We start from the raw sequence: 27433 nt of genomic DNA on the forward strand, positions 1-27433 counted from the left end.
TGTCCGTTCCGAACTTTGGCGATCATTCTGGCTATGATGACTTTGTTGGTTGTTATACGAAATAGCTGTGTTGAAGTCTTTCTATACCATGCTCTCAGGTTAGTAAGCCAGGATATTTTTCTTCGTCCTGGGGCCCTTTTTCCTTTAATTTTACCTTGCAAAATGCATTTAAGGTTGAAATGCACTGGATGATTTAACTGGAAGCAAATAAGCGAAGTACTCTGTGATCGAAAAATCGGAAATCGAAATATATATATTATATATATACATATATATAATATATATATATATATATATATATATATATATATATATATATATATATATATATATATATATATATACTAAAAAACAGAATAGATATACAAGAGTGTGGTGGGACCCACGTTGGTGTATGGCGGTAAAATAAAAATGTTACGGTGAAAGTTGGGTAAGACTAGAAGGGACAGGATCAGACACGACTTGATTAGGGGAAGAACTCAAAAAAGATTCAAATACAAAGAGTATTTGGTCACGTTAGACGTAGAAATAAAAATTATGTGAGATGAAGAATAGAGCTTTTAGAAGTTTATGTAAAGAGAGGTAGAGGAAAACCGAGAAGAAGATGAAAGGACTATGTGGCAGAGGACTTGAGAGAGAAAGGTTTGAGTGAAGTTGACACGATGGACAGAAATAAGTAGCGAGGAAGAGTAAGCAACAGCAATCCCTGAGAAGGGAAAAGCTGTGAAAGAAGAAGAAGAGGTGTACACTAAGACATCATAAATATAAATAATGGTCTGACCATATAATATAGGATAGTTGCTACTGAACTTTGACTCCATGTTTCTTCGTCTGTAGATCACTACAAGCACCAGTGTTACATATATTGTGTGATAATAAGTGCCAGGTGAATGGATCCTTTCTTTTCAGTTTTAGTTTTATAAGTTCTTTCTTATGATTAAAAAACAATAAAATCGTTTAAAATAAGATTAGATATAGATCCTATTAGAATTTTTTTGTACATTTATCTTCAAACGTCAAACTGCTTTACTACAAATGCCAATGAAGTCTGTTTAATTAATGTGTATTATATTAGCTCATTTTGTAAGATTTTGCTATCTTCTAGAACATTTGACTGCATGTAGACTGATACTAGATTTAGAGTATCTTTTTGGTTAAAGCTTAAAAAAACAGTTGCATTTTTAGAATCATAATTTTAAACGAAAAATTAGGTTACCGTTATATTTACTTTGTGTGGGGGGGACTCGACCAACTAAAATTTTATTTCACTGCCTCTCTCAATTATAATATTTTATGGTTCTGTATAAATATACATAAAATATAATTTTTTAACTCGGTATAAAAATATACATTTATTTTTCCCATATATAATTTGTGATAACAAAAATGAAAAACGCGTTCGTCTTTATTTTTCTTTTTTCGACGTATGAACCATGTAGAAAAAGCCTAAGATATATTCAGTTTCTTTTTCAGTGTACTCATATATTTCCTGCTATAAAGAATCAGATCCAACCTAAATTGAAAAGATAATTTTGTCACCAGGGCATGAATTGAAAAGTGTGAGAGGAATGGAGAATAGACCGAAAATTCCTTTTCAACCTTCCACTTTTTTGTGATTCTTTAGTGATAATTTTAGGCAACTATCACGGACCTGTTAGATTAAAGATTTACATCGTCTTTGGAAATGTATTCGTTTTTAATAAATATTGAATTTTTAAATTTTGTTTATTCAACAATAGGATAACATAAAGATGGTTTGAAATTTTAAAAAGAGTAGTTCTAAAAGCTTAAGCTACACCACAGAGGGACATTACAATCGTTATCAGAAACAACATTTAGATTCTAGTTAGATGTACCTAAAGTATAACCTCTACCTGTAGGAAATACAAATGAAAATAAATATTTGACAAAGCGAGTGAGTGATTTGGCAGGGTGAAATTATATCTTTATTAGAATTTTGCAGTGTGATGTTACAACGTACTAAATTTATATTTATATGTATATATCTATATATATATATATATATATATATATATATACATATGTATACATATATATATAGATGTATATATATACATACATATATATACATATATGTATATATATATATATATATATATATATATATATATATATATATGTATATTTATATAAAATTGTAAGGGCTAACGTTTTCGTGAATGTGTATTCACTTATTTCAGGGCTGAAATAAGTGAATACACATTAAAATATATATAGAATTCATATAGAAATATATATGGATAATTTATATAGAAAATATGAATATGCTGAATATGCTTTTATTACATATCCTTTTTATCTTCGAAGACCTTAGCTCTACAATTCAAGGTATTGGTAATACAACTGACATTTTGCATAGGATATATTATGGCTAATTGATATTTTCTTTATTTTAGCCCTAAGGAAGTGAAAAGTGAATATATATTCACGAAAACATTAGGCCATTACATTGAGTTTTTCATTGCAGATTTCTCCAATATTTATAGGTTTACTTTCTAACTAATCTGCAAAGATTAACTTATATAGAATTCATATAGAAATATATATGGATAATTCATATAGAAAATATGAATTATCCATAATATATTCTATGCAAAATGTCAGTTGTATTACCAATACGTCGAATTAACGCGAAACGTCGAAAAAACACCAACACAATACTGTTCCCAGGAATATATGGCCTGGTAACGATCTTATGAAGTATATCTGGAGTAACCAATTTTATAATGCATAAGATTACATTTTTGTATTAGATCTTCACACTAATGAATAGTTTAAATATGTTGTTGTTGTTAAAATTTCCGTATTGCACTAAACGCATACTCAAAGACTGGATATGGAGAATCGATCGAGCAATCGAAGTGTAAACACGCTATCAGTTATAGCAATTAGTGATAATTGAATTTTTAATTTTACCAAGTTTAAAATAATTATTCATAATTTTTATCTACTTATAGTTAATTTTCCTAATCAAATAAGTATGTAGTGATAAGTAGTAGTGAGTGCAGTCTCTTTGCATCTTTAAAACTAAAGTAAGATGCACAATTATTATTTTATTTTGAAGTAAATAAACAATCTACTAAAGTAAGAAATAAAAACAAAGACAGGTTTCTTATTAATTAGTTTTCGTGCCTCTTATCAGTCTGATTTGCTTCAAGGCAGGTCCGGATTGAGGGGGTACAAATAGTTATTTGGAAATAATGGAACTTCAAAATAATGCTGCAATTATTACTGTCAACAATACTAACAATCAACAACAAAGTTACTCAAGAGCTCTTACCCAACCGAAATTCCCTTTAAAAAATCAAGCTATAATTTTCAACTCCCTTAATGGAATAAAACTAGAAGAATATCTTATATCCATCGGAACGAAAATTAGTCCGAAAAATATACTTTTCTCGTCTAGGATATCTAACAATAGAATATGTGTTTATCTATCCAGTGTGGCAAAGGTCGATGAATTCATGAACACTGACAATGGAATAATTACAGTAAATTCAGAACAAATTCAAACTCGCAGATTCATTACTCCAAGCCAACGCTTATTATTATCTAATGTGTGTCCATCTATCCCACATGATTGTATAGAACAAGAACTCCGAGAACAAGGCTATAACTTAGTATCTCCTTTAAATTTTCTTAGAATTGGGACAACCAACCCTGAGTATAAACACATTCTTAGTTTTCGTCGTTACATCTATATATCACCTCTCAACAATACGGTCCCAGACTCGATTTTATTATCTCATGATAACATATCATATCGTATTTTTTTGTCTCATGAAAGCCAGCTGTGTTCAAAGTGTAATCAAACAGGTCATTTCTCAAACAATTGCTTAACTGCAGTAAGTCAAGAGCCTACAAACAATACCAACATCCCTACCTCACCAAATGAAATCCCTATCATGACAACTGTACAAGTAAATGAAAAATCTTCACCTTCCCAACCTCTAACCCATAACATAGCACCAAATACACAAAATAATAATAACGATATAGATAAACAACCAACCACAGACATATCTGCGCCTTCCCCAAAAATAAAGGAATCAGAAAATGTACAAAAAACAGGTTCCAAACGCAGTATTACAGACGTAATAACACCTCCTCCGTCCTCACAAACTGAAGTTACATTTTTAGTACCAACTACGTAGAGAAAGAAGAAATCCAAAACTGATACTGAAGAAGAATCATGCTTGCCCAAAACACATGAACCAAAATCTAATGAAATACTGCCGTTACTGGAACCAACTAGGAAAATATTCGAAGAAGAATCGCTTAAACTCAGTTTTGATGAAATCGTCGATTTCTTTGTAAATGTTAAAGGAAACACAGATCCGTTAAGCTTAGTTAAAACATATACCGAGAATGTTCATGATTTTTTGAACCTATTAGCTAAAATTCATCCTTATTACAAAGACCGAAGTATGAAAAACAGAAGCACGAGAATAAGACGTAAGATTATGAAGCAACTAAAAATGGACCCGATAGCAATGAAGATATATCTAGAAGAAGAATCCGACACCTCTGTCGATTCAGCGTAAAGTACATAGTAAATAGAAGCAATGGCGTCCATAATACAATGGAACGTAAACGGTTTCTTCAGCCGTTACGAAATGCTAAAGCATATTATCTCTGAAATCAACCCAATGATACTTTGTTTACAAGAAACCAACTTTAAGGATTCTATCCATGCATTCAAGTTTCAAAAATACTCAAACTTTTTCAAACACAGACAAAACGCTGATATAGCCAGTGGAGGGGTTGCTATTTACGTCGATAAACAATATGAAGCCCAGCAATTACAAATCAACACACATAGCTTTGAAGCAGTAGCGATTACAGTAAACATGGAACAAACAATCAATATTTGCAACATATATTTACCTCCTGATCAAATTATAGTCCAAGAAGATTTTGATAATCTACTGCAACAAATCCCCAGCCCCCGCATTATTTTAGGCGATTTTAATTCACACAATCCTATGTGGGGTTCAACAAAAACTAACGCTAGAGGCAAGATTGTGGAATTTTGTATGACCTCACAAAATCTTAATTTGTTAAACGATGGTAGACCCACCAGATTTAGCATTCAAACGGGTAGTCAGCCGGCCATCGACATATCTTTATGTGATCCAATGTTATCCCCAACACTAGAATGGGACGTTATCCCGTACCTATACGGAAGTGACCACTATCCCATTAAAATTACGTTTCCACAACAAAAAAATAACAATATTACCACAACCCCATCGAAATGGAATACAAAAAATGCAGACTGGGAGAACTTTACAAAATACATACAAAATGAAATAAACAACATAAAAGATATTACTCTTAATGACATAGATAAAGACCTAGATACCTTCATATCAATAATTAAAAAAGCAGCAGAAAATCATATCGGAAAAACAAAAACACTAAAATATCATAAACCTTTACCATGGTGGACCACAGAATGCAAAGAAGCCGTAAAAACGTATAAAAGAGCCTTCAATAGGTATAATCATCACAAAACTAGTGAAAATATGGTAGAATACAAAAAACGTCGAGCAGAAGCTAGATATATTCTCAAAAAATGCAGGAAAACATCATGGCAAAAATTCGTTGCAAGTATAAATAGTTCTACCCCAGCAAGTAAAGTGTGGCAAAATATAAGGAAAATATCTGGAAAAAAATGTTCAAATAAAATACCTTCCCTGGTAAAAGATAACAAAATTATAAGCGACTGAAAAGAAATTGCGGAGCTATTCGCCGGTGAATTTGAGTCAAATTCAAGTAACGATAACTATTCACCGGAATTTAAGCTCAAGAAACAAAGCATAGAAAAAACGAAGTTGGAATACTACTCTCAAGATGATAATATACTAAATGTGCCAATTACAATGCAAGAACTAAGGGATGCCCTAATGTCAACTAAAAACTCCGCTCCAGGTCGAGACGGCATACCATTAATTTTTTTGTTAAACCTTCCAGAAAGTGGAATGTCTTAGCTGCTAAAATTATACAATTTTGTATGGACAAATCAGGTCTTTCCATCTGTATGGTCGGACAGCATTATAATTCCTCTGCTCAAGCCCAACAAAGACAGAACAAAGGTAGACTCGTACCGTCCTATATCACTCACTAATGTATCCTGCAAAGTTCTAGAAAAAATTATAAACAAAAGACTATTGTGGTACTTAGAACAAGAAAAACATTTAATTCCACAGCAAAGTGGCTTCCGTCAAAATAGATCATGCGTAGATAATCTATTAGATTTAGAATCAGAGATACACGAGGGTTTTGCAACTAATCAAGAAACCATCGCAGTGTTTTTCGATATTACCAAGGCGTAAGATACAGTTTGGAGGTTTAACATTATATCAAAATTACACAAATGGGGAATCAGGGGTAATATGCTAAGATTCATAGAAAGCTTTCTTCAGTCAAGAGCTTTCTCTGTGCGCGCCGATAATTCCACTTCAACAAAAAGAATTCAGGAAAACGGAACACCTCAGGGATCAGTTATGAGCCCAACTCTCTTTCTTGTCGCTATCAACGATATACTGGATCATTGCTCCCCGCTAGTTAAGGGAAGACTATATGCCGATGATCTGGTTCTATTTGCAAAGGGCAAGAATATAAAAATGTTTCAAAAACACTTACAAGAATCCATTTACAAACTAGAGATATGGTCTACATCAGTAGGTGTACAATTCTCCACACTAAAAACAAGATGCATGATTTTCTCAAGAAGGCACCGGATGCAAAGAACTACACTAAAGCTGTGTGGCAAGCCGCTGGCATTCTCAGACAAAATTAATTTTCTTGGAATGGTATTCGACCAAAAACTAACATGGAAACATCATATTTCAGAAATAAAAAAGTCTTGCCAAAGTGGATTAAACGTAATGAAAACATTATCAAATAAAAAATGGGGAGCCGACGAAACCACATTATTAAATATTTATAAGTCACTTGAGATCAAAAATAGATTATGGGGCTATTGTATATGACTCGGCTAAAAAACACGTTACCAATCAACTTGAAATCATTCAAAACACAGCACTTCGGATCGCCACAGGTGCATTTAGAACCACACCCGTCAAGAATCTCCAATGTCTTACAGGAGAACCACCTCTTACCCTACGAAGGAAGTATCTAAGCCTTTCGTATGCATCTTCAGTTGCCAGTAACAAATTCCACCCAGTGTTTCGAAATACATTTACGGAATATGTATCTAGAAGCTTATAAAAAAAGTAAGTTCGATCCACCTTTCTATGAAAGAGTCCGAAGAAATTTAAAAGATCTGCAACTGCAAATTCCTGACCTCTATCCTTCAAATCTAAAAACTCCCCCTCCCTGGTTAATCATGATTCCCGAGATCAATACGACACTACTCCAATATCACAAATCAGAGACATCACCAAATGTAATCAGACAGTCATTTTTAAAAGAACTCGAGACTTGCGGGGAAAGTTTTTGCATTTATACAGATGCCTCCAAATCTGCAAACGACGTAGGAGCAGCATTTGTCACTCCACATGCATCCTTCCAATTTAAATTAAGGTCGGCCACCTCTATATACTCAGCAGAGTTATATGCAATATTACAAGCCCTCATTCATATCAAAAGTACAAAACAGTCTTCCTCCGTCATTATCTCAGATTCTCTAAACTCGTTAACAACAATTGATCAACTATTCACTAAGAACCCTATAACCTTACTTATCAAGAAAGAACTTGCAGCCTTACAAGAAACTGGTTCCGAAGTCAAATTTATATGGGTTCCATCTCACATGGGAATACAAGGTAATGAAAAAGCAGACCTCCAAGCAAGGGAAGCTTACAAAAACGATCATGCTACAATAGTGTCAAAGACTATTTCCAGTGATATAAAACAGTTCGTCAAAGAAAAAGTGATCAGTGCGTGGCAAAATGAGTGGAATTTATCGGAATCTAAACTAAAAGAAATTAAAACGACAGTGAGTCCGTGGCGCCTAGTGAACTTAAAAAGAGCTGATCAAGTCAAAATCTCTCGACTTCGATTAGGTCATACCAACATTACACATAAGTACCTAATGAATAAGGAAGACATTCCAGTGTGTGAATACTGTCAAATCAACATTACTGTTAAACACCTCCTAACAGAATGTGGAAAATATACAGTCAACAGACAAAATAACAATATTTCCAACAATTTAAAAACAGTATTAGGTGAACATTTAAACATCAAAGACTTAATTAATTTTCTTAAAGATACATCTTTATATAATTTAATCTAATGTAAAAACTAATGTCGCTAATGACCCAAGTGGTTGAAGCGACTATTTTCTTTGTAAATAAAAAAAAAAAAAGACTGGATATCAAAAACTAATTCTGATATGCTTTTATTACATATCCTTTTTATCTTCGAAGACCTTAGCTCTACAATTCAAGGTATTGGTAATACAACTGACATTTTGCATAGGATATATTATGGCTAATTGATATTTTCTTTATTTTCGCCCTAAGGAAGTGAAAAGTGAATAAATATTCACGAAAACATTAGGCCATTACATTGAGTTTTTTCATTGCAGATTTCTCCAATATTTATAGGTTTACTTTCTAACTAATCTGCAAAGAATAACTTGTCTAAAAAATTAACATATAATAAAACAAAAAACCCGAAACATAATATTATATTATTATGCATGAAAACAGTTGAATCAATTTAATGTTTTCTACGATAAATTTGAGAAAACATTAGTAATTAATTATAATTTACTAGTATTTGAAAGTGAACATACTATATTAAATTACACATTACCATGTTTAATACAAATTCGAATTAATATCTGTAACCAATCAATTAAAAAGAAAAATTAAAATAAAATAAATTAAAATTTGGATTGATTCTTTTAACTAATTTCGTGCTACACTCTGGATATTTTGTATACTTATTCTAAGTATTTTTTACAATTTAATGTATTTTATATACATTAAAATAGAATCTCACAACCAGGTATAGTTTGGTTCAAGATATAAGAAATTTGGCCTGAGGCTGGTGGGATGACCCAGTCGACCACAGTATTATAATTAGCCCAGTCTGGTTCTGCCTAAGTCATCGATTTCACGGCAAAATTTTTCGTAGATATCTGAAGCTTTTAAGACATAGGTGGGGGTTACTAGATGACGAATAGATGAAAAAGTACTCGTATTTTTAACTTGCGTTTTTTTTTAAACAATAATTTGTGGTCACAATTTAATTTTTGTCTATAAGTTTTTTCCCTTATATTATACATAAACAATATTTATCATTATATCAAGAATATCTTCATTTTCCGTTTTTTAAATTAAAATTGATAAATAATTTACGGAGATATTTGCAAAAAAGCAGTTTTTTTGCACTAATTTATAAATTTTATTAATTTTTTTTACTAACAAAATAAAATGTTATTAATACATTTGAACATAGAGGAATTACCGTCTTTTAAATTTGTGCGAAAGTTCCCTCCGATCGGTCAAATAGTTTAAAAGTTATTTAATTTATTTATCCCTAAGGCTAAATATTTAAACTATTGAACTTGCTCATTGAACAAAATAAACCTTTGGAAAAGGGATATTTTTTTACTTATAAACAATTGTAATAACTTCTATATTTTACAAGCTACAGACTTGTACGGACAACCATTGGATAGCTGGTAAAAAAACTCATGTTTAAAAAAAACCTTACATGACCAATAGGACCGAATTTAGGGATTATTTTTTAAGAAATCATATCTCCATTGTTTATAAACATTAAAAAGTAAAATTTGCACAAATTTTAAATGCAAATCTAAACTTTACCCTGAATCTTATAGCTATAAAATTCACCCAATTTTTCGAAACTTACAGCCCTTCGAAACGATGGTAATTTCGAAAGATCGACATAGGAACGTAGAGGGGATAACTGTGTCAGCTCCGTTTTTTTAGATCGGAACTTCAAAGTGAAACACGTAGGAAAAATCTCGGCTTCCATTGCAGCTAGAAGCCTCTTTTTTTTAATGGGGTAGCTTGTCGAAATATGAATAACTACATAGTTTTCACTGTACGTAAAATATGGGAAACCTCGGAAAAATTGAGTCCATTTGAAATTCACCGTAAAAACTTTTTTTTAATACACTGTATACTATTATATTCCTTATGTTAATTATAATTATTTTTAATAATGAACAACATCTATTGATGTTACTAATCCCTCAATTGTCTTTGCGACGGGTAGCAATAGTCTACGCGTCGGAAGAGCTGGGAACGGACTTTATAATATTTACAGAACTTACTCGTTACGTATCAGTGCAAATAAAATTAAAATTTCTACACAATGTTTCGTATTAAAAAAAATTTTGCTATACACGAATTAGTCATCTTTGCTTACTCATCTTATTTACTCATCTGAAATTAAGTTGCTTTGATTCAATTATTATTAACGAACACAAACATTTTTCATGTTCAACTGGCTCATTACTTGAATTTTATGGAGTTAAAGAATAAAATGGACTTTCGATAATGAAGCTTTGTATCTTTAAATACAAGTATATTAGTTAAAGATAAAGTATACCTCTTATTATTATTCTATAGCTTTACACATTATAATTCTCGTGCTAATACGTATTTAGGTATAATCAGGTATCATTTATTTATCTAGAAAGCATAATTTATGAAACATTTCGAAAGGGGGCAAACATATTTAAGTTTGACATTTGCACATGCAGGCACTTATTTTCTTGCATTTACATCGGTGGTTACGTCACGACTATTCAAGTAAAATATTAGGAATCGGTGAGGCTAGTGCTAAGTGTAAAACACGTTTACATTTATCTGATGATATTATTAGGAATGTTTATCAAAGAGTAAGAGAAGAGAAGATAATCCAAATCCAGAAGACGGTAAATTTCTCATCAAGGCAACATCTCGATTGACAAGGATGCAATATAACAGTGTGGAAAATTGTTACAGATAGAATTGAACCTCGTAAAAAGCGGAGTGACTTTTCTACATATAAAGCTATAAATGAAAAAGACGCTGAGGTAATTAGAAGAGCAGTTTATAATTTCTATTCAAAGAACCTAGTTCCAACGCTTAGTATGATCTACGATTAACTTGTTAAAGACTATTCTATTACTTATTCGCCTTCAACTTTATCAAGGTTTTTGAATCATATTGGTTTTCGATACAAGAAAATTAATAAGCGATCATCAATAATGGATTCCCCTCGACTTATTAACTGGAGAAACGAATATTTGGATGCTATATCTAAATTTAGAGATGAAGGAAGACAGATATTTTATCTGGATGAAACATGGTTCGATATCAACGATACTGCTCAAAAAGGTTGGACAGACGCCTCTATTACGTGTGCACCCAATTATCCAATGAATAGAGGTCAGCGAATAATTATTCTGAACATTGAATCCAAAAATCGCTGGCTTGGAGGAGAAAGTTTTTTACTATCGGCAAAAAACATTAAAGATTCAAAGCTGAATTACCACGAAAATATGACGAGTAACTTGTGTAAGGAATGGTTTGAAAAGAAAGTGTTGCCAAATTTGCCTCCAAAAAGTGTCATTGTAATGAATAACGACCCGTATCACAGCGAACAAATTAGAAAAATCCCCAGTGTAGGCTCGGCGAAAAAACAAATATCGGATTTTTTGTATGAAAATGATTTGTACTTTGAAGAAACATAATATACAAAAAAAAGAAATGTTGGAAGTTCTTCATACAAAAGCATTTGAGAAACAGTTTGTTATAGACGAATTAGCTAAACTTGATGGTCATATTATATTGCAATTACCTCCTTATTACTGTGTCTTCAACAGATTTCCCCAACACTGTGGCATAAAAACGGAAGATCATTACAGAACATTAACCCCACATATTAAACCAATAATTATAACATTAGATCATGACGATTCTACTGAAGATGACAGCGATAGTGACATAGATTTGTAATTTGTAATTATTTTTTCCATCTAGACTTCAAATTTTATGTTATTGTTTCTAATTTTATTAAGTTATCTTTTTATATTCTGATTTTTGCTACCACCCTTTTAATCTTTTACTGTTATTAACATTATTTTCCTTAATTTCTTTAATTTGTTCATTTCTCTTATTTTATTGTACATAATAACATACCTATATCTTCTTCTTCTTCAGATGCAAATCCACTAATGGATGCTAGCGATCACATTTTCCATTAATTCTCTATTTCTTGCAATATGTATCAGAGATTGTATGTCGTTAATCCATTACTATTAATGTATTACCAATCTGTTTAAGCATTTATAGATTACGAGAAAGCTTTTGACAGCATAGAATTATGGGCTATTGAGGAAGCACTGGTCAACAGCAGAATAGATTCTAGATATAGGATATTAATACATAATATATATCAACACGCTGAAATGGTAGTCACGATGGATAACGGAATGAAAACGAGGCCAATAAAAATCAACCGAGGAGTAAGACAGGGAGACACCATATCTCCAAAACTATTTACTGCCGCACTTGAAGACATCTTTAAATCACTAAATTGGGAAACGAAGGGACTATCGATAAACGGAAAGTATTTACACCATCTAAGATATGCAGATGACGTAGTACTAATAGCCGACAGCCGGAAAGAACTGAAGACGATGATCGATGAGCTTCATACGGAATCCATAAAAAAAGGACTGAAAATGAATCTGAGTAAAACTAAGCTAATGTCGATATAGATGATCAACCGACGATAACCATCCAAGGAACAAAAGTGGAATATGTAGAAGAATACATATATCTGGGTCAGAATATCAAGGTAAACAAAGAAAACCAAACTACCGAAATAAGCAGACGAGTAAGAATCGGATGGGGCGCATTTGGAAAACTCTCATACATACTGAAAGACAAAAAGATACCCCAAAATCTTCGAACCAAAGTGTTCGATTCTTGTATCCTTCCCGTTCTCACTTACGTAGCTCAAACCTGGACATTCACAAAAAAGAACATGGACAAGATTCGAAAAACTCAGCGAGCCATGGAACGACAGATGCTTGGTATCTCACTAATAGATCGGCAAACAAACGAAGCAATCCGGAACAAAACAAAAATAAAGGACGCCGCCAAACAAGCAGCTAAATTAAAATGGAAATGGGCTGGACACAACGAACGTCTCGAATATGGTAGATGGAACAAAGAAGTCGGAAACTGGCGACCGTACAATGCGAAGAGACCAAGAGGAAGACCTCAAATGCGCTGGAGCGACGATATCAAAAGAGTCGCAGGACCAATGTGGAAAAGCCTAGCACACAACGGGGATGAATGACGAGAAATGGGAGAGGCCTTTATTCGACAATTCGGATAGAAAAAGGGCTATAAAAAAATGTCGTTAATCCCTGTCCATTGCCTTATGTTTCGGAGCCAGGACATTTTCTTGCGTCCCATTCCTCTCTTGCCTTCAATTTTACCCTCGATTATAAGTTGGAGGAACTGGTATTTTTCATTTCGCATGATGTTAGATACGCCGTTTTCCTTTTTTTCTTGATGGTTTCGAAAAGTTGGCGTTCTTGGTTTATTCTTTTAAGGACATCTATATTGGTGATTTTTGCTGTCCATGGTATTTTTAGGATACTGCGATAGAGCCACATTTCGAAAGCTTCTAATCTGATTATATCCCTCGTTTTGAGTGTCCAGCCCTCTACGCCATATAGCAGTACTGACCACACGTAACACTTAGTAAACCTTAGTCTCAGTTCAAGATCGAATTCTGAACAAGTCAGTACCTTCTTGAATTTTACGAAAGCTTATCGAGCTTGCTCAATGCGACATTTTACTTCCCTGTCCGATGCCCAGTCTTCAAAAACCCACGATCCCAGGTATTTAAATTTACTCACTCTTTCAATGGACTTAGTATTCAGTGTTATGGTGGAGTTTTCATGTGCATCCAAGTTTCTGGAGATGATCATAAATTTGGTTTTTTTGGTATTAATCTCTAATCCCATTCGCTTACTGTATTCTCCGATTATAGTGACAAGTTGTTGAAGATCAACTATGTTGTCACAAATTAAGACACCATCATCAGCATATCGTATGTTGTTGATCAATACTCCATTCACTTTGATTCCCATCTTTGCATCCTCCAAAGACTCTTGAAATATGGCTTCTGAATAAATGTTAAATAAAAGAGGGGAAAGCACACATCCCTGTCGAACGCCCCTTCTTATATGTATGGGTTTGGATATAGAACTGTCTATTTTTAACTGTGCCGTTTGATGCCAGTACAAGTTTTCAATGCATCTTATGTTATTTTAGTCTATATCAACTTTCTTGAGGATCTGCATTAACTTGTGGTGTTGGACACGATCAAACGCTTTTTGGTAATCTAAAAAGCATAGGAACACATCCTTCTTCTGATCGTAACAATTTTGGACCAGCACCTGTGTTGCTACTATTGCTTCTCGTGTTCCTAAACCTTGCCTAAACCCGAACTGGGAGTCACTGATATCCCATTCACATTTTTTGTATAATCTTTGATGTAGTATTTTTAAGAATATCTTTAAAGTGTGACTCATCAGGCTAATGAGTCTGTGATCCTCACATCTTTTTGCATTGACTTTCTTGGGCAGGGGAATAAAGGTAGAGCGTAACCACTGTTGCGGATAGCAGCCAGTTTCATAAATTAAGTTAAATATTTTGTGTAGTGCTGCAATTCCCCTTATATCTCCTTATATAATCCCCTTATATCTACATAGATATAAATATGTATTAAATATATGATACGATATTTAATTTTATATTTATTATGTCAACCCTATTAAAATACATATTATAATGTACTTAAACTTTTTTGTTAATTTTAGCGAATCCGCTCCTGGAGGGTCTGTTGTTTGTTATTATAATACTAAATCGGTATGGTCATCACACCAGCGTTAGGCAAAATTTCTTATATCCTGACGGAAACTATACTATATGTATATTTTTCATTTTGGAATCCTATAATGCGATTATTTCTTCAATAGCACCATGTCTCTTGGAAAACGTTAATTTTTAATTTTTAATTTTTTAAAGTATCAAGGTTATGAAAACATTAAATGCCTAAGAAAAAGAGGTAGAATACCTAATTTTATAAAATTTTATTAACAACTATTTACAATATATTCTCAGTATATAGATCACTGTCGGTTTACTTAATCTAAACCTCTTAAAAAGGTCTTTATCAGTGACAAAAATTAAAATAGTCGATTCTGGCTTAAATGTTATATTCTCACACTAAGTTTATAAATATTAAACATCATACTGTTCGATTTCATTAAATTTTCTAATAACGGATCCATATCTCTCACCCATAATAAACAACAATATTTAGGTTGTACCTATTTTTGATTTCGCGATAACCTATAACGTAATAACAAACTACAATAAACCCAATTAATGTTCCAGATAAGTTCTTATTCGGTATTTTTTGACAAATAAATATTTTACATTTTATCTGTCAGATAAGTTTATTCATGTCAGTTGGTAGTTCAAATTTATTTAGGCGGCGCAAAGTATTTAACCCTGCTGTTCTGTTCGGGTCTATTTAACCCAAAAAACAATTTATTTCTTATTTTGCAAATTATTACGCGGCGTAACGTTTTGGTGTTTCGTGACTTTATTACCTAATATGAGGTCTTTCAATTGCATACGATATAAAAAATCAACTTCCTGATTTTTTTGATAAAAATTAAATTGTTACCTATAGTACGTTCTGGTCAATACGACCCACGTATTGAAACCGTTAAAAATCACCTGTGTACGTATATTTAGTTGGCAGTATTTTATATATTTTCTAACAGTTTGTCAGTCAGGTACGTCTATAAGTAGAAACAAGTTTCTGCAAGCTAGAACTTGTAAAAAATGTGTAGTGTAGCTGGACGATGTCTTTTAGAAGGGCATGTCACGTAGAAAGAAGTGGGGGTGATAAGACAAGTGGTAGGCTGATAGGACACTGATATGCCAAGCGCATTCATTTACATTTCAAATTTTAGTAAATGTTTGTATGTTGATAATGTCGCATCGAAGAACGCTAATCGAAGATGAGCTTCGCGAGCTCACGAAAGTGTCAGAGAGTGATGAGTGCATATCAGAAACAGAAAACAATACAAGTAGTGAGAGTGAGAAAGAAAGTAGTGATGATTCGGTTGTTCAATTCTACATTCAACATCCTGTAGAACCTTCTGTAACAGTTCCTTCAAAAGACGGTAATATCCAGTGGTCTCTCGATCCTCCTTATCAACGCGGTCGTTTTTCCACGGCCAATTTTATAAATAATACTCCAGGAGTTAGAAGGTAGGCATGTCCACGAATTTTCGATATCAAAAATTCATTTGGCGTACTCTTTTCTGACATAGTTGCAAACCAAATTATAAATATGACCAACATGGAAGGACAGCGTGTTTTTGGAACCAACTGGAAAGACTTTGATAAAATTAGTTTTCAAGCATACATTGGTCTTTTATTGTTAGCTGGAATTTTTAAGTCCCATGGCGAATCAACTAAAAGTTTGTGGAATGAAGAAACGGATCGTAGTATATTTCGAGCAACAATGTCCCTGGAAGTATTTACAAAAATTTCGCAAGTAATACGTTTTGATAACAAGACTACTAGACGTAATGATAAACTTGCTGCAATACGTGAAATTCGGAAAAAATGGGTAGAAAATCTACCAAAAATTTTTTAAATTGCATAAAAATTTGGGCTTTATGTGACAGTAAAATTCGTATGCTCTAAAATTGCAGATCTATACAGGAAAGGAAGCAGGTGCCGCGCCGGAACGGAATCAGGGAATGCGTGTGGTGTGCGACTTGTGTAGTGATTTGAAAGGCCACAATATTACTTGTGATAACTTTTTTACATCATACAATTTAGGACAACTTCTAAAAAGAAAAAATACAATGCTGGGGTCTATAAGAAAAAATAAGCCAGAGCTTCCAGCATAAATTGCAAATAAAGAAGTTCATAGTTCGTCTTTTTACTCCACGCAAGATACCACTGTTATAGTATATTCCTAAAAAGAATAAAAATGTTATTCTTATGAGTACTTTGCATCATAATAAGGCTATTAGTGACAGAAATTACAAAAAGCCCCAAGTTATTTTAGATTTCAATTCCTGTAAGGGAGCAGTGGATACTTTAGATCAGTTTGTTGGTACATATACATGTAAGAGGAAGACAAATCGCTGGCCTACGATTGTTTTTTTATAATATGTTGGACATTTCTGCCTACAACGCGTTTGTTTTATGGACATCAATAAATCCTCAATAGAAAACCAACAAACTTTTAAAATGGCGAATTTTTCTTGAGGAATTGAGAAAAACACTGGTGAAACCACTTATCCTTTACAGGAAAAATTTACCAAGAACTAAATACTCACAAGAACTTGTAAAAAGAACACGAACAGAAGCGAGTAGAGAAGATGAACATTCTAGTGAATCGTCTATGGACAATCCAACTCCGCCTGCTAAACGAGCATGCTGTAGCTGTAAATTTTGCTGTAAAAACGATAACAAGACTAATATTTTATGTTGTATATGTCACAAACATATTTGTAAAACCTATTCTTTGTATTAGTGTCCCAGTTGTAAACTAAATAAAATTTTGTAGGTATTTCTTCTTAGGATTTTCTAGGAAAGAAAAAAACGCCCTTTATTTTTGTTAATAAGGGTAAATTTACATTAGAAATATAATTTTTGTTTAATTAACTATAATTTTTTGTTAATACACTATTAACAAAAATAAGCTAATGGTTTATTACCATTAGCTTATTTTATTTCGATTAAGGACCGTAAACCGTAGTTGGGTCATATTGATCCGAACAGTATATTTTCATAGTTGACTCGAACGATACAGCAGGGTTAAATCTAAACTAACATGAACCTTTAAATTATTTTGTTTATTAAATATTATCTTAAAATTACAGCAACCAATATTTTTGGCAATTTTGCGAAAAAATTAATCGTATTATTAATTTGGTATATTAATATATAATTAATATTATTAGCCTTATTAATTAAACGTATCGTTTCAAAAACAAAGTATAATTGACTCAGTAGATTGAAATGTCAATTGGTAGTTCAGGTTCTTTCCGGTAGGAGTTATCCTACCCGACAAACAGTGTGACTTGTCGTCCTAGCCTTTAACGTCGATAGATATTTATTCGATGAGGTTTTTTAAACTTTAATTTGCCTTAGGCTTAATTTTGCAAAACAAATAAATTTCTCTTAATTAATTTTTAATCTTAGGGCTATTTTTTATCGTTAATTTTTCTACGTGGCTTCAGACTAATATCTATACTATTGCCTTTGAGGGAGAAATGGACAATGGGAAAATAAATAAATTTGTGATAATAAATTATCAAGCAATTTTTAAAAATTACTTGCAATTTATTAAATCAAATTAAATTATAATTAAACCAAACATATAACCTGAGCTTTACTAAGTATAATTAAACTTAAAAATTCTCTAATGTTCATACACAAATTATCAATACTTATTATGACTTGTACTTAAGAAGAAGATTTCTTAAGTAAATTTTATATTTATGATGAAAGCGAATAGCTGAACAAAATATTGAAAGAATCAAACTAGTTATGATATCGTTAGAAATGTGGTTGAAATTCCTTTTTTATTGTATATCAAACTGACCTTTTATTTACACAATTTTTCTATTGGCTCCTTTTCGCTTCTGACCATCTACTGCTCGTATTCTTGGATGATTCATACACCCCTGTTCTCCTTAGCTGGTGAAAGTCTCTCACACACACTAACGCCGCTTCAGTTTGTCCAAAGCACCTCCTGGATAAACACCTATCCCACAGGAACACACTATTTTACTAATCGAAAGGATTTTCCCTTCACCGATTAGCACTACATATATGTTACACCTGTTTTTCTTACTACATGATGTAAATTCCGCTTTAAACTGCTATTACTTCTTTGACTCGTTCCACAGACATATCAAACACTATACACATTTTTTATTTACAAGCAACTCTGCTCACTTTTACTGCAGGCTATGGAGCAACAGAACAACTAGCTTTTTCAGAATACAGTAAAATCTCCTCCGTCATCCTTAAATTTATCTTGGCGTCATTTCCCTCTACCTTCCGAATCTACCAATCAGATTCCAGCATTAGACACTCCACACCTTAAATTCCAACTAATCACATTCCATACTTTCTCAGTAAACAAACTCGTTGTCGTCATGACCTTATATCATTTGGTATTTCCAATCTCATAAATAATTCATTTCTTTTTGTTTACAATTTTCGATTAACAATATAACTAAACATCAAGATTATTATCTACCCATCTTTTACTAAAAGCTTTCTCCTTACTTTAAAAATTCTGTGTACAAAAGATTTCTATTTTGTATTCTCCTATACCTGTGCCATCGACATAATTGTTTATTAGAAACCCACTATTGCTATAATATCGATATATATATATATATATATATATATATATATATATATATATATATATATATATATATATATATCTGTTTTATCATAGCTTAGAAAAACCATTACTCATTCTTACCTATTTGGGTTTTAGAGAAATAATTTTCCTATTTATTTAATAAATCGAGTTTATTGGTCGATGAAATTAAATTTATATTATGATCTTTAAATATTGTAGACCAATTCAAACCATAACAATATACACTCAGGTGCAAAAAAATCGATCCATTCCTTATTTATTATTTATTTGAAGTTGTATAATTTTAGAGACATTAAATTACGTATGTAAATTTAGGTGTACCCTCGTATACGAGAAATAAAATAATATTTTTAATATTGCTTTTTATATTTCTTAAAACAAATTGGTATTTCAGGCTTTTGTCAAAATGGGTCTGAAGCAAGTAGATATTATTTATTGAATGTTGTTTTTAATTCAACAACCATACTAGTGTAGTGATTTTATTTTTAAAACGTCTTACATTTTTATTTAATTATCCTTTCTAAATGTCTCTAACTCCGACAGATGCTGCAAGGGTGGTGACTTTAGTTCAAGATGGTCGTAGCCAATATTATGCAGCTGAAATGTTGGGTGTTAGTCGATCTTCGGTTCAAAGAGCAGTTCGGCTTTTTATCGACACCGGTAACTTCACAAGAAGACCAGGATCAGGTCGTAGAAGGGTAACATCCGAAAGAGATGATCGATTTCTGGTTTCATCATGTTTGAGAAATCGGCATCAACCTTCAGTTGAACTGGCAAATCGTCTGAGCGAAGTGAGAAATGTGGATGTAAGCAGATGGACAGTTCGTCGACGACTTTTAGAAGGTAATTTATTATCCAGAAGGCCAGCCCTATCTCCAATACTATCCATAGAACATCGCAGAACTCGCCTTGCTTTTGCAAGAGAACATGAAAACTGGAGTAATGCAGATTGGAGCAATGTATTGTTCTCAGATGAGTCCAGATTTTGTCTAAGGTCACCAGACGGCCGAGAAAGGGTTTGGAGAAGACACGGAGAGCGATATTTTCAATTTAATATTGCGGAAAGAATAAGTTATCGGGGGGGCTCCGTTATGGTTTGGGCTGGTATCAGTTCAGAAACCCATACTGATTTAGTTATTGTAGATAGAGGTTCTATGACTCCTGCAAGATACATAACAAGTATTTTAGATCAGCACTAGATTAGTATTTATAGGTGGTACCTTTTGCTCCATTCATTGGACCTAATTTTATTTTTATGGACGACACCGCGCGTCCTCACCGTGCTAGAATCGTCAACCAATATATAGAGGAGGTGGGAATTGTCCGTATGAACTGGCCAGCTTGCAGTCCCGATCTCAATCCCGTAGAACATCTATGGGATATGATGGGAAGAGGTCTTCGAGCACGAGTACCCCGTCCAAACAACTTGACTGAACTTACAGCGGCTCTTCAAGAAATATGGGACCAATTGGATCAATTTGATATCCAGAGGTTAATTACCTCAATGCCTAGACGTGTACAGGCTGTTATAAGGGCCCGAGGGGGAAACACTAGATATTAATTACTTATCAATGTTTTTCTTAATTTCAGAAAGTTTTGAATATTATTGTATTTTTGAGTTTTGGCGTATGTCTCTATAAATAAATGATTTTTTTGTATATTCTGTAAAAATTATTTTAATCTAACATATACTTACATATATACCTGATTTAAAACTAATATCTTCAAACGTTTTCTTTTTTCAGCAAATAATACCCATGGATCGATTTTTTTGCACCTGAGTGTATATGTATATATATATATATATATATATATATATATATATATATATATATATATCTGTATATATATATATATATATATATATATATATATATATATATATATATATATATATATATGTATGAAGACTATCGTAATTTTTAAGATTACCCCTTTGTGTCATAATCTCAATTGCTTTATAAAAAAATAATTACTTTGTCCAGAGTAAGGATGCTTTTTAATCTTGTGATGTTTATTCTGCCGAAATAACGTTATTCTTTTTAAATTTCAGGTTGCCTGGATAAAGTCTGACACAAAAGCCATTTTGGCAATACACACTCATATGGTGGCTCAGAATCCTCGTCTTTCTGTAACACACAATGGACACAACACGTGGAAACTACACGTATCTAATGTACAAAAGAACGATTCGGGCACATATATGTGTCAGATAAACACAGACCCTATGCGAAGTCAGGTAAATTATATATAAAAGAACATTTATATTTCTTTTTGTGAACGCTGTAGATTTCTAGTTTTTGGTTATTTAAAGCAAGGTAATGTAATGTGGTAAATGTAAAAATGAGAGGCTTCAAATTGTCTTTTTTTTTGTAAAGCTTGTACAAGAACATTTTTCTTTTAATTCAAATATCTTATACAAAAAAATTTCTTGATTTTACTTGTTTTTGAAGTGGTCTTAAAAAAATTGATGTTAGATTAAAATGCATTTAGTTAACATATTTTAGTATTATCAAAGCATACGAAGCTAGATAACATATTTGTCAAAAGTGAAGGATATTGCTGTTAATCAAATAAAACGTTGTCTATAACACATTTTTGGATATTTTTAAATTAAACGGATTAAAAAACTTTTTTATTCGTAAAAACGTATATGTAAATTCTTTTTTTATAGCAATAATTTAAAAGGTATGGATTGACAACTTTGTTTCTGAAGTGGATAGAAGTAACAAAGAGAGGTTTTAGCATATCGAAGTTTTTATAGAGTAGAACCATGCTCTAACGAACGACAGAAGAACTGATATAAAAGGCAGTATAGACATTAATATACTGTGGCTAGTGGTAAACATTTTAAAGTATTAAAAGCTCTAATTAAAATTTATCCAATGTAAAAAAATGCTAATAATTTTACAGTTAAGGTGAAAGATAAAACAAATAAAAAAAACCATGATTTTACAGGAATTGAAAAAAATGCTATGAGAACCAAGAATAGTTTACGATTTGGAGGATTAGAAAAATATGAAGAAGGTGGCAACTAGAAGAATTTTAGAAATTAAATAAACATATTAGTAAAAAAATTAAACAAAAGCATTGAGAAACACACAAACCAGCCTAGAGAGATAATTTTATTAACGCAGAAGCAAAGATCAAGAAAATTGCAAGTACACATTATAATTAAGATACTCGGAAGAATTACAGGAAACACACTGAGAGATCGAAAGAATGACGAGTTACAAGATTAGAACAAAATGTAATGCACAGGGGAATAAACGAGTGAACACTAAATAGAAAAAATATTGGAACAATCACATCAGTAGACCGGAGGACACAAGAGTCGTTAAAATAGCAAGGTAAAAATCAGTAGAAGTAGAAGAAGTATCGATTGACCGTTCAAAAATGGCAATCTTCCATTAGAGGCAACAATTTGATAATTGTCAAGCAACATTATTTTTAAAACAAAGAAGAAGAGATGCCAAGCATTACAGACTGTACCAGGTTTTCATACGCTCATGAAAAATTTGTTCGGAGAAAGTAAAATTAAGTTTGACGTATAGTAGACTACTAATTCGGGTAGATTATTCAAATCAAAAATAACAAAAGTCAGTTTGGCAGCAGTGTGTGAACAACAAGTATTTTTGGATATCAACAGGACTAACTACAACCAAAAGGGTCTTCTTGTATGCATTTCCCGTGACGTATAATGTAAAACAATAAATTCTGCGTTTTTTGTTTATATTTCAAATGCCTCATATTTGTTGCCACATCTCAAAATTGAATTTCATGACAAAGGTTTTAAAGACTGATCTCTAAATATAAAAATTTTACTACAACTGGTCAATGAAAGTGATCAATTTTATTGATCTCACGAGAATCGTAAAAATGGCAAAAATCGCGCCACGTTGTCTATTTAACATCTTTATAAAACCTGAGTTTATACTCGACAAAATACAAAAATTGCATACAAAAGCTGCACTCTTTACCTTTAAAACATATCTTGATTTTTGTAGGTAGAACACTTGGATCAAAATATATCGAATTTTTGCCGCCGAGCTAATACTAATTTAATTGAACAGTGATTTCGCGTGCGTAACTGAGATTCAGAATCGATGGTCGCTTCATGCGTTGTTTCTAAGATAACGGTTCATTCTAAACAAAAAGTGCTTGTTAACATTTTCGTTTAACATTATCTCAGCTACATTTTTTATTTGAAAAAATATTTTCTATGGCAGACAGTTTCTTTATTATTCGATTTTTTTTGCGTTTTTATCCACTTATGAGGAGGGTTTTGGGGGAAGCCCGGGGTAAAAGTGGTAAACTTTTTGCATCTTGCTTGGGTTTCCAAAATTAATATTATCGGCAAAATTCAGCTTGTTCGGATGGTTTTTAGTTGTCAACTATCTGACGACTGGACTAGGGACGGTATTGCAACTGAACGTTTTCGATTCAAACACGACCTGACACAGAGAGGACAAAAAGGATGTCAGAAACACCAGAGATGAAAACACTTTTATAGAGGAAAATAAAGGGCGCCACCTAGTCCTTTGTCGAGGGGTGAGGAAGACTCTATGCTTGATCTATGAGACGATTGACTTAAGAAGCATAAAAAATAGGCTAAATCTCTAAAAGAACCAATATGCATACATAGTCAAAAAAAAGGAGAAGCAAACACAGTTATCTTATATTGTCGTTCTACATTCCTGTCAGATTTACCTTCTAATTAGTTAACAGAAGAAAGGAAGACCATGGTAGAGCATTAAACAAATACTGGCTACAAATTAGCAATTTTTATTTCTCTAAAGTTCAACCAGGTAAAAGTTATTATAGAGTGTCAACAAATTAGATGGAATACCTTTATTTATAACTAAGTATTGAATTTGAATTCATTATTTGCTTGGGCTTGCATATCTATCAAATCTATTTTGGTATCTACTATCCATTTCTTTTGGCAGTATAGGTGTCACTACCAAACCTTTTTGGGAACTTCAGATTTTTCTGGCAAGTTTCACACAGATCCAAATAAATCGTTATGATTCTTAAAGTTATGTTCTTGTACTTCTGTTGTAATTCTTTCAAGATCTTGTTCTACCTTCATGCGCAATAGATTTATGTGCTCCGTCAATCAATTTTGAAGACTTCTTCCAAATGAACATAAAATAAAAAATTGTGTTTATGTTTACTTAAGGGGCAAATCAGTTTTTTCAACCTTCAAGCGCTTGTAGTTATTCGGTATTTTACCACTTGTTTTAGATTTACTTATATGTATATTATTATTTAAACTTTGGCACTTTTGTAAGCAAAACAGTATTGTTCTTTTTACTATTCATTGCTTCAAGTACTTTTGTATTAAAACGCTCTTCTATTGTTAAACCCAAAATAGTTAGTTCTAGGATAATGGAATGTACAGTTCTGTATATACGTAGGTTAACGCAAAACGTATGTCGGTAAAGAAAATACTTCAAAGATAGGTAGGTAAAAATATTGTTAATTAAAAATACGAAGCACATGCCCAATCAGGATAGAAACAGTTTTTATGTCTTAAGCAAAACTGCAGACTAAAGACTGATTACGCACGAGCTAAACAAAGGCATTGCGATTGCGTGTCGATCATTATAATTTGAATTTCTTACTTTTACCAAGATTTTCTGGAAAATGTATACAGTTACTGGTAAAAGTAGAAAATAAAGGTTTTTAAAGAATATGTCCTTACATTTTGGTAATTGTATAAAATTACCTGTAATTGTGTACAATTACCAGATTATCTACTCTTACCGTAAAATATATTATACAACAAAAGAAAAACTATTAGAAAGTTTTTAAATATCTTCTACCGGTAATAGTGGAAACGCAAATACAATATTGGTTTTAGGAAACTCTTTCGATCAAAAAAAAGAAAGAATTTTTATTGAACGAAGTTATTCATTCAAAGATTTGTAATTTTGCTGCAATATTATTCTAAAAAGCAAATACCTGTATTTTTTACAATTCCAACCGATAGATTTCAAAACGAAAGCTTTCACATGAAAAGCTGCAGTGACTCTCTTGAAAGAATATTAAAGTTTCTTGTTTATGAAACATTCTTTGATAAAATTCGACTTTTAATATTTTGTAGTGCGGTATATTTAACCTTGTTTGATTTTTTGTTCTATCAGTAAACAAGAAAGCCGAATAAAAATAGATTTCTCCCTCTTTCTTTCTTAATAATTTCTTATCGGATTAAATCTAAGATAGGTAGGAAAACTAATGATTAAAAACATATAATATTATTATAATAAAGGGTAACAGGGCCTTTCAATAGGGACTTCAGAACTTTGACAATTAGTAGCGACCATAATGTTTAAAATCTGTTAAATTAGCTGTCGTTTATTTACTTGGTTTACCAAATCACTTGGATGGATATAGCTTACAAAAACATGTGCAAATGAAAAAATTGTTTTATCAAAATGGGTGTTCTGTTCGGACAAACTTCCTCGCGCTCGCTCATTTTACGTTTGTTATAATCGTCCTATGGAAAGGACTATTCGAAGTATAATGACAAATTTAAATCCATTATTTCAGTAAACAATCAACCAACACATACGCCAATGAAACTCAATATCTCCAAAAACGTTGTTACTCTTCTTCTTCTTTGCCTCCTTCTTTTCTTTTTCTTATTTAGACATGAGTCTGTCTGTTTTTAATGTGCCTCCAGTAAATTATCGTTCCATCGGTTTTCGTGGTCTTCCTTATGATCGTCTTCCTACTGGGGAAACCGTCTCCCGCCATCTTTACTAATTTATTTGTTGTCATTTGGCTTATATGATCGTTCCACTCTACTCTTCTCATTCTTATTCAGTCCTTGATGTTTCTCCACTCTTCATCTCCATCGTAATACATGTACTTTTCGCACTGTCCCTATAGTGTCTTACCCTCGATTTTTCTAAGTATTTTCATCTCTGCGATTTATAGCATTCTTTTTGTTCTCTTTGTGTCAGGTCGTGTTTCTGCCGCATTTGCCCATTATTGCTCTGACTGACTTGTTCGTAAATTCTGCCTTTCATTTCTTTCCCGATATTTTTATTTCTCAAATATTGTTTCATTTAGGTATCCTGCGGCTCTGTTTGGTCTCTTTACTTAATCGTTCCACTTGTGTTTCCATAGCTAGACAAAGACCATAGACAACGACGTGTGTTCGTTAAATGGGATCTGGAGCAATGGGAAACAGGTCTTAATTTTCATCGAAAAATGAGCTTCAGCTTTGAAGTCCATTTTTGGATGAACGAGTGTCAAAAAAGAAATTGTCCAATTTGGGATAATAGAAATTCAGATCCAGATCCAAGTGTGTCCAAGGGACATCTTAAGATTTCAACTTAACACAGCCGACACATTCCTTCCTGATTTTTACTCGATTTTACAGTCTTTGATAATTCTTGACTTGACAACTTAACTATATAATCTTATCTCATTTTTAATTTTTGGTGAAGTGTAAAATGCATTTTTTCGACATTTATCGAAGAAAATTTTAAGCTTCTTATCACCACAGTTTATTCTCAAATTTAATGTTTTAAAGAAAAGCTTCTTTAATCTCTTTTTCCGCTATCTGGAAAGTCGTGAGTACTACAAAAAATAATTGAAGACAATATTTGTTTGTTTTGTTCAGTCATCTTCTGGTGACCACTTTTGAACTTTAACGCTTATGCAGCAGCTGTTAATGTTTTGTGGTAAGGGCTGTCGACGTGATTTCAACAATCTTTGTGTATGTTTTTTAGAACTCGTACAAAGGGCACCTTTTAAACTACTTGAGTATACTTACCAAGCAATATATTGATCTAACCAGAGGCGAAATTTTCTTTTCAAATGGCTGGCATCAGAACTAAAACCGTAGTTTAAGGGTAAAACCCAGTCATTTATAAACAATTCCTTTTTTGGTGGCAACTTAATGGTATGACCAATATCATTTTTATGGTAGCCATCG

The 27433-nt window shown here is 32.4% G+C and overlaps 1 protein-coding gene across 1 annotated transcript in view; it reads left to right on the top strand.

The window, feature by feature from the left end:
- Positions 1-27433, top strand: part of LOC140451778 (lachesin-like) — a 652628-nt gene that overhangs the window by 401228 nt on the left and 223967 nt on the right. The window contains exon 4 of the mRNA XM_072545633.1: positions 21536-21721. Within this exon, the coding sequence (XP_072401734.1) occupies positions 21536-21721 (186 nt within the window). The remainder of the gene's footprint in view (positions 1-21535; positions 21722-27433) is intronic.

Source organism: Diabrotica undecimpunctata, chromosome 10 (genome assembly GCF_040954645.1).
Source record: "Diabrotica undecimpunctata isolate CICGRU chromosome 10, icDiaUnde3, whole genome shotgun sequence".
NCBI lineage: Eukaryota > Metazoa > Arthropoda > Insecta > Coleoptera > Chrysomelidae > Diabrotica > Diabrotica undecimpunctata.